The 13,322-nt window shown below is 38.7% G+C and overlaps 1 protein-coding gene across 1 annotated transcript; it reads right to left on the reverse strand.

The window, feature by feature from the left end:
* Positions 1 to 192: 192 nt before the first annotated feature.
* Positions 193 to 4,716, reverse strand: LOC117298734 (UDP-glucuronosyltransferase 3A2-like). The gene is made up of 5 exons (XM_033782052.1): positions 4,118 to 4,716; positions 2,495 to 2,813; positions 1,741 to 1,969; positions 768 to 987; positions 193 to 472 (listed from the first exon to the last, which is right to left on the reverse strand). The coding sequence occupies exons 1-5, from the start codon at positions 4,714 to 4,716 to the stop codon at positions 193 to 195; spliced, it is 1,647 nt and encodes a 548-aa protein (XP_033637943.1).
* Between the last annotated feature and the right edge of the window lie 8,606 nt (positions 4,717 to 13,322).

Genomic DNA, 13,322 nt, shown 5'->3' on the forward strand with positions numbered 1-13,322 from the left:
CATTAAATGTAACTAACTTAATTGTGTTAGTATTATGTAATAATTGAATCGGTTGTTTTTACCTTTGTATAACGATAAACACAAGGCGTGTGAAATTGTTTCCGATGGGTCTCGGGAAAACACCGAGTGTAAAGGGGCAGTGCGTAGCACACATTGATATTATGGGAAAACAAGTCCAAACAGAAATATAGTTCACTCTCTTTTATCTTTCCCTTGATTGCGCGTACATCTTCGGACGCAACAAAAATACAAGAAACAAACATTGAAACCTAAGATCAGAGCTAGAATCAAAACAAGGAACAAATAGACGTCAAGTAGATTACTGAAATAACTATCATTGATTGGCGGACGGAGATGGTCGCCTCCAAACTTGGTCACGTGTAAGATCCAATTAGCTTGCGTCTCAGCTGGGGGCGCAAATGACGTCAGGTCACTCAAAATCCTGGATGCGTGTAGTGCCCTCTCGCGAAATCTGAGAGATGAAGAATATAAAGAAAGACTTTATGGCACTGAACACTATTGGTTATTACTCAAAATAGCATTGTTAGCATAACAAGTTACTTTTAACAAGCAACAGAGAGGCTGTTGAAAAGTGTAAAACATAGTGAGGGACGGCTCCCTCTGTATAGTTTTTGAGAAAGAGGTAATTTCGCACTCAATATTCAGGCCTGAAAGGACTTAATGTCAAGTCTACCAATGAGCCACTTGCCGTCTTTATAATACATCCCATGTGAAGCCGATCGACTCATCACAAGTCTAATATTTACCTTGGTTTCTCCACAACTGTTGTGATGGCTGAACTCAATGTTTGTGGTGTCACTTCGTTGAACTCCAGGGCGATGCCCAAACCATATGCGACCACTTTGTCTATGTTCGAGAATTGATCAACCATGAGAGGTATCCCAACAACTGGAAGCGCCGCCAACGTTGCCTCCACGACGCTATTAATTCCACCGTGAGACACAATTGCTTTGGCGTTCGTGTGGTCTGCATAAAATGACAAGTCAAACCATTCACTTATATTTTAACAACATCGCAATAGTTGACGTAAATTGTCATGCTGCGCAAAAATAATGTAAAATAATGTCAACTTCCCCAGAGTCTTATCAAATCGATGTCAAATGTTTCAATGATGCAACTTGAGGCCCGGTATATTATACTATGATTTGAGTTTTCAAGAAATAACAACATCCTTCAGAAAATCTACTTTTCTTGTCCTGCCACTAAGTGCTAAAATATCAACAGCATACAGAGTAAAACATGCTAACTACTAAGATGGAGACTTCACACTTCTGTAAGGCCTGACCAATATCTGGGTCATTATGACCGGAATCAAATGACCCTGAATTGGGTCAAAGTGGAACACAATCAGAGTTTAAAACATCCGGGTCAGAGATGATCCTGATCCGGGTTAGAGATGATCCTGATCCGGGTTATGTGAGCGGGCCTGACCCATCTGGGTCATTATGACCGGAATCAAAATGACCCATATAAGGTCAAAGAGGAACACAATCAGAGTTTAAAACATCCGGGTCACAAATGATCCTGACCCGGGTTCTGTGAGCGGGCCTGACCCATCAAGGTCATTTTGACCGGAATCTGAAAAGGACCCTAATTGTGTCAACGATTCAATTTGTTTTACCATATTCCGGTTCAGCCTGACTCGAAAATGGTCTGACCCACTTTGGAACACAGAATCCGGGATAATTCCGATCCGGGAGTTTATTAGAATCCACTTACTCATGATCTGCGCCAGTGGCACCCATTTAACGATCTTGACATTGTCTGCTAGTTTGATGTTAGACATGTGTCCGTTAGTCTGCCACAGCACCCGGTACGGTAACAGAGCAAACCCATCAGCAAACATCTGTAACGTGTCTCGTTCCATTACAGCGACGTAGCTTCCGAATGAGCAAATAACAAAACCAGCCGGTGCCGTTTCCAAAAAGTCAGCCACATCTTCGTTAACCTTTGAGAGGAAATTTGTGAAACAATGAAACAAACTTCAAGTTCAGGGTGTCCTAATACCGTTCCGAAAATACGCTTTTTCCATCTCTTTCCTTTTTTTTTAAAGCAGAGAATGATGTCTAACAACATTCTGTTCAGCAAAAAAAAAACAAGCAGGATACCCCCCTCCCCCCCCCTCCCGGTTGTACATGTGACTTTGTACTTTAGCCAGTAACCTTGTTTGGGTGAACATGTGGGAAAAGTAGGTACAAAACTTTATGCTTAGAAATGTGTTAAAACTCTAAACACTGTTTACAAAGAGATTTTGGCATGACGTCACCGCCTTATGGCCCTTTCGAATCCACGGCTTCAGCTCGAATTTCGGCGCAGGCTAGCTATAAAGCCCCGCGGTTGTTTCGACAACATTGCGCTTGCTTTGCGTACTCGCTCATCAGGGATTCAGACGAAAGAACGGAGCCTGAAGCCGAATCCAAATCCGAATCTGTGGTTTCGAAAAGGGCCATTTTTGCAGATCTTGAAAACCTACCACCACTTGGTTACTTGGTAACCCAACAACGGGGTTGATGAAAATTGTGTTGGGGTTAAGTGGGCGGGCCGTCTCCAGAGGATAATTCCCATTGAAGAACATTATCTCAGCTTGGCGCTGAGAATCCAGCATACTCATCTCAGGCTTGATGTTGTGTTTGACTTTCAGTGGATAATACATTTCCAGATATTGGCGTAGAAGAAAGTCCTGCACGCCGTAGCTTAAGACATTATGGACCCGTTGAAAGAAGGTCATTTCGTTGGAGGTGTATCTTGTGGTATACTCTGGGATGTATGATGGATCTGCTGGGACTCCGTAACTTCAAGGAACAAGATACGTTTCAACGTTTCAATGTACTCAATGTACTACATGCATGGTTTCTCAATTTTTTTTTTCTTTGGGGGGGGGGTTAAATTAAGTTGATGTATTCAATGTCTGTAACAATTGTTTTTGTTACTAGCCGTAAGATTTACCAGAGACACCCATAGTCTTACACTGCTACCAATAAAATACTCAGAGCGCTTGAACACTTCTCAAGTGAAAAGTATTCGAGTATTAAGGGTAGTGTGGTCAGTCAGAAGCCACAAACTGCCATAAACACCGGACAAATACCTTCTTTGATAGCGACAAAAGTATACTGAGTTCTTTGAAATGCATGACGCTCTAACAACTTTCGGATCAGAATTGATCCGGGTCAGACTTAATCCGGATTCCGGTCCCGAGGGGTGACCAGTTCGGATTGGATTGACCCGGGAAGTTGTTTCATAAACTCGTCAGCAGGCAAGGGGGTGTGGGTATTATAAGTCGTTGGACTGCACTTCCCAAATATTCGAAGTTTAAAACTTGCAAACAATACCGATCGAAAATGTATGTTACAACGTATTTACCTTGAATTCAAATGAACACTTGGTGGTTTTGTAATTATTGGTTATCCAAAAATGAATTTCAATCCTTAACCCCCACAAATAACAAATGACAAGTCTTCTTTTTGAAAGCGTTTGATTGGACAACACGTATCACGCAGCAATGTTTACACATGTATAAAGTGAATAAATTTAAATATCAGGAAACTGCGGGGTCGTCAAGTCCCTGTCCCGGTTTCTGATGCAAGGCGATGGGACTGAGAGTAAAATGAATCTCAAATGATTTGGACTTGAATCAAGTCTACGAAGGCCTTGAGAAAAGGCTAACTACATTTAGGCCCAACATACATAAATGTCGCACTGCTTAAAGTAGCACATTACTAAACAAAATTGTGGTTAAGAGCATCGAATTCAAGTTCTGGTGCTAAGTCACCAGAGTGTTGGTTCGAATCCCGGTCGTGACACTTGTGTCCTTGAACAAGACACTCTACTGTAATTGCTTCTCTCCACCCAGGGGTAAAAATGGTACCTGGTTGAGGTTGAGGGTTGGGTTAGGTTGGATTGAGGTTGATATGAAAAAGCCTTTGGAGGGATATAAACTGTCCTCAGGTTGTATACTCCCAAGGAAGCTGAGAAACATTAAAAGGGATGTTATTGGCCCTGTAAACAGGGCACTAATGTAAGGCGCATTGATACAGTTATAGTGAAATGCACTATATAAGAACTGTTATTATTATTATTATTATTATATTATACTTACTACAGTCTGTATCCGGCTGGTATTATTGGTAAATTACTGCACAGGACAAAAGGTATGTCCAGTTTCTGAGCCAATAAAGGATTGCAAATTAGACCGGAATCGCCGACCAGCATGTCAAACTCCTCCGATCTCAGCTTCGCGATGGCGAGGTCGTCCGAGAGTAAGTCGTCACATTGTCCTAAGAATACATCGACTATAGGAGGGTTTCCGTAGACAACGGAGTTGTAAATCGAGTTGAATATAAAGAAACCATTTCTGCTTTCACCTCTCAGCGTGGTGCGGGATAATTCATGTGCTGCGTTCATTTCGTCAGTCTTGGTGTAGCGTGTTTTGAAGACGACGCGCGAGAACACATCCGCGTCGTCTGCCCGCTGCCACTTAGGTGCATCGTTTGAGGATAAGAAGGTAACATGGTGGCCCAGTCGAGCCAAAACGTTTGCCGATTGGCTTAAAGTCATGAAATGGCTGCCGGTCGAACCGAAGGGAAAGTAGAGAAACTTGTACTTGTTTGAAGTCGGGGATACCGCATTTGTGTCTTGTGGTACCAAAATGAAGCAAAAACAAAGCACTACAGTGGTTGAAAACACGGACGGTGCCATTTTTTCATTTATGCCTCCGGTATAATAAGTTGGTCTATATATATATATCTGTATATATACAACAATGGAGGCAGAAATGGTACAACTCTTTGCCCCGACTGTAGATAACAGATTCAAAGCTCAAGGACTGTGTTTAAACAGGCGATTTCGGCAGCTTGCAAACTCGGCACAAACTCGCCACCTTCCACACTCGGTACCAGCACACTCGGCACCTAGCAAAACTCGGCATCCACAAACTCGGCAAACTCGGTAATCGTGTAAACAAAAGACTGGCTAAATATATAAACAGATTTGTGTGTTTGTGTGTGTGTGTGTGTGTGTGTGTGGTATTTCTTTCTTCATTTGATTGTGGTATTTTAAGGTATTTTCTTGATGGTTTTGAGTCACTCTGTAAAATAGCTAAGCTGCATATCAGGGCAGACTAAAATAAATAACATGTCGCTCGTCCCTGCCTGCTCCGATTTCGGACGCCGCAACGATTTTCATTTATTTGTAAATAAAAAAACAAATAAAATCAACTTGTTTAAACGAAATCTATTATCGGGAGTCAAGAAAATCCACTCCACAAAAAACTATATATGTGAACGCCAATATTGTTGTTGCTATACAAACTGTGGATATTTGTTTAGATTTGCATTTATGGCTCTCCGTAGTTTTCCAAGACAGGTTGGCCAAAATCCCGGGTTGCAGGGTCTATTATGGCGGCCATCTTAGACATGGTGGCCATCTTAGACATGGTGGCCATCTTAGACATGGTGGCCATCTTACACATGGTGGCCATCTTGAAGGAAAAACACAACATTTGAAAATAACAAGGACCTCCTATTATAAAAAAAAATATTAAAGTCCAGACGAGCAACATGTCGTTTTTTTTTACTTGGCCGTGGTAGGTCGCGGTACGGAAGGTTAAAAGGACATAAAATATTTTCATCTCCAGACCAATCTTATGCCGTTTATTTATTTATTTAGTTATTCATTTAAACCTTTAGACGTATGATTGTCATGATTATATACCTCCAAAACACTGAATAAATCCCACTAGAGAGCGGTACTACATACAACAATCAATCAATATAAATGCCTCGAAGTTGAGTGGTTTTCTTTTTATTTTGCGAACTAACACGGTCGGCTATTTTGTGAAATTGTATTCCACAAAATGGCATGCCGTGTTGAGTTCACGACGTATAAGGAATTAAAACCGTGCAATGTCGAGGCATTTTGTGTGGATCATTATATTCTACTTTTAAAACATTTTTCCAATCATATGGTTTTCAAACGCTTTACATGGACCAACTCGCGATCCAAGGCAACATGTCCCTTTAATATAAGGGTTTGCATTGCCTTTAAATGGACACACATGGACTTATTTCTCGCCATTTTACTTGACAGTGTTGGGGTGGCGTCACTGAACATACTTATACATAATCAACACTTTGGTCTGAACATGTGACGTCATACTTCGAGGCTCAAGAATTACGCCAGAGAGTGGCCTCAAACCTAGTCCATAATCACCTTTCACCTACATTCATTTTACTTTGATAAGGTACACAGTGCCAAACGTCAGCTCAGACCAATAACAAAAAGAAAGCTTACGTCACTGCACGTTTATCCAATGACTTCATTGTATCAAATGAAATCACTGGTGTGCTGAAAAGCAAGTAAGCCTATATGTTTTTACCTCTGTGGATAAAAACAGGGGACCAGTCCATCAACCCTCAAGCTTTGGGCTCGACTTTCACAATTTTTTTGAATGAAGGCTCATTCATGGTGACAGATTTCCTTCTACTCTCGACCCTGAAAATGACATTTATCTATAAAACAACCAAATAATGGTCATGCAAGGTTACAAGCCAACACAAAAAACACATTCTCCTGAAGACGAGCAGAGTATACTGCTCGAAACGTCGAGACCAAACCGGCTCTTTTCAGAGCCAACACTCACCCTAAGAGATTTACACATGGTTGTACCCGCACGTTTACTATGTATTTATAGTTTCTTCTTTTTTTCTCCACACCATGCAAAGCTTCAAACAATACTAACACAAAAAACTCATTTGATGTAAGGATTTACAGTTATTTATGCAAATTTATTCCAAAACTGTAACTCAAAATTTACAATGATTAAATGACAGAAACTGAACCAGAATACGAGCATGGATTTGTACATGATGGGGAATATTTTTTTACAGTCGTTGAATGTTGAGACACGTTTTGATCATTCTTGGTATTGCGATTATTAAAAACCCAGCATATAGCCTATAGTTCATTAGGCCGATCCAAAAGGATGAGTTCTCACAGTAATTACCGAACCTTAAACCAAAGTATCGATGTATAAAACAAACTTCTTCATTGAAGAACATTTAAAAAAGCGATTACAATGATATAGTGCTCCACATTTGAATGTGAACTTGACATAATGCAGTACAAGTCAATGCAGTACAAGTGCAGCACAAATGCGGTACAAGTTCGAATTGTTTTAGATGTTGTATAGTGATGCTTTTACCAAAACATCATGCATACTTGTACACCCATTCTCAAAAGTGCACCATGGTGGGGTATTCCGTAGTTCTGTCATTCGTCCCCGCACTAAACAGCTTCCCAAAGACTTTGTACTCACAACTTTCTTGTGGAGCACCCCGGTGTGGCGGTTTCAGTCTTCCGCCGTGTTCAGTTTTCCGGGTGACGTAGCCGGACATTTCACCACGCTGTTGGAACGGTTTAAGCTTTCCGGCGTGTTCAGTTTTCCGGGTGACGTAGCCAGACAAAAATACAGCCGCGAGTACCCTGGCGAGTACTGTAGTTCTCTCAGTGACCCCAAATTGTTTATTACGATTCTTTTCTGTTTAGTCACATTCTCTTGCCCCATCTTTACACGTATTCATGCGTACAGCTGTAAGCAGGTCACACTGCTTGTGCCACACCAAATTCTCTCATACGATCCACGCGTTGTACTCGTGGACGCCGCCATGACAGCGGATGACTCAATACAGCACTAAAAATTTACTGCTTATGCTTGCTGTGCGCAGGCATCGCATGACGTAATGTTACCGTATTTGGTCATTCGGAAAACTGAATACGGCGGAAAGTTGAAACCGCCACACCGGTCTTTTGAATTCCCATATGGATCGTTTTTTTGTTTTCCCTAGGGTACCGAAACTGAGCGAAAACATAGCATCGTGAAAACGCAAACGCCGATAGAGTTTAGTTTTTAAATAACAGTTTTTAAGGACAATTTTTCTACAAAATACATGTACACAACACGGTTCAGGAGTAATGTGTGTTTATTACCGTTTGTCAAGAAAATACAAAACGAATTTAATAACCTAAATTAACCTAGAGAGTGATACCAACAATTTGGGTGTGAACTCCTTAATCTTATCAGACCATTACTGCGAATCATTCCCCAAAATATTCCATGTATCGTTTGCGTCCACAAACATGTAGAAAAATATGACCGAAAGGTAATAATTTGGGTTTCGAGATACCCTACTAGAAGGCAACTTTGGCGAGTTTTGGGGGTTTTTTTGTACGACTGGTTCTCCATTGGTTCCAAGGGTTGTGATAATGTTTGGTCCAAAAGTAGATGACCTAAAATGGAGTTTTCTAAAAGTTTACTGGATTTTTAAAACGAAATGCATCGACAAAATTTTACCGTGAAGTTGAAATGTCAAAATAATAGATGTACACATGCATTCAATTCCTGTTGATCATACAGGAGAAAAGTTACAAACCGTTTATTTTCTTGCGAAAGAAACGGAGGTTAAATTTTCTGTGAAAACAGCCATCATCTGTATGTTGTTACGGGCGTTTTATGACTTGGCGGTCTAGCACACCAGACTGACTTTGGGTGGCTATGGTCTACAGAGTGTGGGTTCAAATCCTGGCCATGACATGTGTCTTTCAGCAAGACACTTATTACACTATAATTGCTTCTCTTCACCCATGGGTAAATGAGTACCTGTGGGGCAAGAAATGGTTATTGTGGTTGATTAATAATAATAATAATAATAATAAGACTTGTAATGCGCACATATCCACCCTGCTGGGTGTTCAAGGCGATTGAGCCTAATGCCATGGCAACAAATGCTGTAATACTCCCCAGGGAGCTGCGATGGTTTAAATAATAAATTGAGCAGCAGATACCTGCGCCATGTCTTACATCAAAAGTTTGTTATATTAAACTCGAAAGTTGTTGCAGTTTCCGCGTTCTTGTTGATTATTAATCACCCATCAAAGTTGAGGTATTGGCTTATACAAATTGTTGTATCAAAGTTCAAGTCAGAAAGATTCCGAGAACATTGTTAAGTTCTTGTTTTTATTGAACCAAAATCGAGTCCACCAAAAACATGTTGCAGCATTCTGGAGTTAATACTACTTTATAAAAAAGACCACCTGATATATTAATCACATTAAATCTCACAATATCTAAAACTACTATATTATTATTTTTGTAAAATAAAATAAGGAAGAAAAAAAAAGTTACAATAGGTTAACACCCTACGAGCACCAGGTTATCGATGAAAGGCATTTACAGAAAAATTCAAAATCAGCTATAATAAAAAAACGTAAAAAAAAAAGCAATTTTACATAGTTTATTATTTTCCTTTAAATATAACACAAGATAACTAGCTTTATATCTCTCACGCATTAATGATGGTTCAATCATTGTTCAATGAATTTTGGAATCAAAAATCTCTCTTTATTTTTATTTTAATCTCGCAAAAATTAGGCTCTATGTGTCCTTTGATATCTCAATGTCCAAGGGGGCGACCAGAGAACCCACTCCGCAATCTCAAAAAATGTCAAAAGTTATAAATTCCTACCGTTATTCAGTCCCCAAATGCTCTGTTTTACCTCTACACTTCAAATACTGATTGTCCCCGAACTCTGCCGAACGCATCGCGAAGTCACGACACGTGACGAGCGTGCGCATATAATTTTTTTCCCAGGACCAACGTGGAGAATTATCTACACACGTTTGTCCTAAAATTAAAAAACACTTGATCCGTGCTTTGCGTACAAAAACATATGGACACGCGTCTGGGAACCAGATGTCTGATTCCTAGACGCGTGTCCATATGTTTGGTACACAAAACACGGATCGAGTTTTTTTTTTAATTCTAGTGTAAGCGGTAATGTATGTCAACTGAATACTACTTGCATGCACCCCACCTCCTTTCTGGCAAAACCACCACAGAACCTTCATTTTATGACCCCAAATAAATTGTAATGGTTTTTGTACGTGGTAATCTGCTCTATCAAGCAGAGTTTTTTTCATGAAATTTCTGGAATATTTTTTTTTTTTAATCTTGGTCAAAGGTCAAGGTATTGTGTCAAAGATCATAGTTATTGTTTTACTTATTTTAAGGAGTTTTGATTAGAGCATTTATTCTGATCCAAATTTGCACAATTTTGTGGAAAACTTGCCTATTTATGGTTTATTCCTTTAAAAGGGGGGGGGTGATCACCCACGAACTCGTGGAATATGCACCCCAAAAAAATCTGCATCCCATGTTGACATGGGACGCAGAAGGACTGTCGTGTTTTTCTGTATTCCTCTCATGCTTGTATAATAACTAATAGTGTTATGTGATGTCATGCAGTGGTCTCAAATTGTAGAAAAAAATGTTGCAAAATTGCTTCCCAAAGCACTGATGTGCTGTATTGTAGCATAAATAAAGTTTTGTCCATTTACTACTTGAAGTATGAATAAGACATCTGGTTGCTTACAGCAATATTGAGTAATTTTACTTTTTACTTTTATTTATTGAAGGATGAAGACACCACACATCCTGTGTACATCGAAATGGATGAACAATCGGCACATGTGTCTACAGAGTTTAAAGGAGTTGCAGAAGGCGAGGTAGTTTCTGTTGTTGATGATGTAACAACAGCAGTCGCGTGCTACATTTCCTCGTTTTTTGTATTTCACCTGCAGTACATCCCAGAACTAGTGAAGACAATTGCTTTTTATCAATATGGTGTTCTTAAGATAGACGACCAGACTGGTATTCATAAGTCAGTTTTAAGCCTACTGGCACGTTTAACTTAGAAAAGGTCACTTTCCAAGAAAATGTAAAAACAAACTTGATACGACCCAACATGCACTTAAAATAGCAAACATGTGAAAGTTTAAGCTCAATAAGACTTATGTGTTTTAAACTTTTTTTCAAACATCATAATTTATCCTGCAGGGTCATATCTTTGGATTCCGTGACCATTTATTTGCTACCTTTTTTTCTCGATGGATTTGACTTCAGGAACCATTTAAAAAGAAAATAAGCTCCTATGAACCTCTGAAATGTGATAGGAACTTTTTTTATTGCGCAATATTCAAAATGGCCGCCGACGCCATCTTGAAAAACATAAATTGTAATAGCTCTGGCTCCAGATGACCTAGACGGACAAATGAGATGTCCTTTTTCCACTATCTCTGACATGCTTAATACACTGGAATGGAAGTTGTAAAGTTTGGGGACCATCTTGACCTCTAAATCCAAGATGGCCTCCTTCGCCATCTTGAAACATAACTTCCATATTAGCTCTGGCACCAGATGACCTAGACAGACATAGACTCTAACTATCAAATAATATAATAGAGGCATGAATAGGTTTTCATCACTCAGGATGGCCAATGATATTTTTAGATAATAATCTTATTAAATATTATCCCTATAAACAAAACAAAAACCATAATTGATTTATGTTAAAAATGAAACCCTGATTGTTCTCTGTTAGTTTATCTGGTGCCAGAGCTGTCACATTTCATAATTTTCAAGATGGCGGAGGCGGCCATCTTGGATTATGTGACCACGATGATCCCTAACTCTAAAATTACCATTCCAGTGGACTTTGTAATGGCAGAAATAGTGGGAATATACACCTCTTTTTCCCTATCTGGTTCCATATAGCTAGTATATTTTTCAAGTTGGAGATGTCGGCCATCTTGGATTTAGAGGTCAAGATGGTCCCCAAACCTTACAATTACCATTCCAGTGTGTTTGGCATGCCAGATATAGTTCAAAAGGACATATATTTTGTCTGTCTAGCTCATATGGTGCCAGAGCTATTACAAGTTATGTTTTTCATGATGGCGTCGGCGGCCATTTTGCATATTGCGCAATAAAAAAAAAGTTCCTATCACATTTCAGAGGTTCATAGGGGCTTATTTTTCTTTTAGATGGTTCCTGAAGTCAAATCCATCGAGAAAAAAAGGTAGCAAAAAATGGTCACGGAATCCAAAGATATGACCCTACTATAAATACTATTGTTTTACTCATTTCCTAAAAACTATGCAATTTCAAGCAAAACTATTTCAAGGGAAGTTTTCTACCATGACCATCTTTATACCATGTAAGTTTTGTGCAAATCTTTAACCATAAAAAAAACAGTACAATTATTTTTCAGTAGTCAAAGTCCACTTGTGAAAGAAAGACAAAATCATCATGGCCAATCTTACATTATTAAACTGTGTAAGTTTTAACTTTATTTGATACGCTTTCAGTGCAAAATCTGTTAGCACCCCCAAAACGTGTGCAATGTGAATGTAATTCCATTATATGGTTCTGTATACTAAATTTCCATAATATTGTGTCTTAACTGTATTAAATTACACTTTTTAACAATGAAATTCCTCTATGGAATATACCTCTTAAAGTTATTGTTGGCAGCGAATGAAGTTGTGTTCAAAATTTTGCACTGAAAGGGCATACAAAATTACAGGTTTTCACGTAAAATTAGAGACTTGTGATAACTTTTTTACTTTCATAATTGTTTCACTGTCGATTGAAACAATGGTACATCACTGAATTTGACTTTAAATACCACTTTATTAAAGTCATGTCACCACGGTGTGTACTGTAGGTGGGACTAATGGGTTGTTAAAACAACTTTTTGACTTTGCAAGTTGGGAAAAAAAAATCTATTGAAGTTTGTTTAATAATGTTAAACAATTTTTGAGATTCAGTAGTTATTCAGCAGATTGTTCTCAAAGGAACTGATGGTTAACAAAGTTGCTTCAGTTGGAGTTGTGTTGGATTTGCAATAAATTTACAGTGACTAATTATAACAGAAGTGTGTAAAAGACTAATTATTGGTATTGTCAGACTAATTGAAAGACTAAATAGTTGTGCTGCATGACTAATTAATTTTCTTGGATGACTAATTAAATTTCGTGTTTTACCAATCTCCAGATCAATTAGTCATTTTAAACCATTTTCAAAGACAAACTATAATTTGTCATTTCAGTGTGTATTGACTAATCTTTTGATTGAGTGACCAATTAATGATTAGTCAAATTAAACCATGTAAATGACTATTTTTTTTTAGACAATTGACTAAGTGATGTTTTCAGTGTATAATGATGATGATAGTAGAAAACATCCCTTGAAATATTTCTGTCTGAAATTTCACATTTTATGAGAAATAAATTACCAAATTTCGCGTTTGGAGTTTATTACTCATTGAGTAATTTATCATTCAGTTTACTATTCATTTTTTCACTTATCTCTCGTGACCCAGATGGCCGATCGATCTCGAACTTCTACAGGTTTGTCAGCTTATGTTTCATGTTGTGTACATGAAGTGCTTACACTGCCAGCAACTTT

This window comes from Asterias rubens, chromosome 13, assembly GCF_902459465.1.
Source record: "Asterias rubens chromosome 13, eAstRub1.3, whole genome shotgun sequence".
Taxonomy (NCBI): domain Eukaryota; kingdom Metazoa; phylum Echinodermata; class Asteroidea; order Forcipulatida; family Asteriidae; genus Asterias; species Asterias rubens.

Coding starts and splice junctions, on each gene's coding strand:
- LOC117298734 (XM_033782052.1), bottom strand. CDS start 4,716: ATGGCACCGTCCGTGTTTTCAACCACTGTAGTGCTTTGTTTTTGCTTC. Junction 988..1,740: donor GCCACTGGCGCAGATCATGA/GTAAGTGGATTC, acceptor CATTTTATGCAG/ACCACACGAACGCCAAAGCA. Junction 473..767: donor ACAGTTGTGGAGAAACCAAG/GTAAATATTAGA, acceptor TTCATCTCTCAG/ATTTCGCGAGAGGGCACTAC.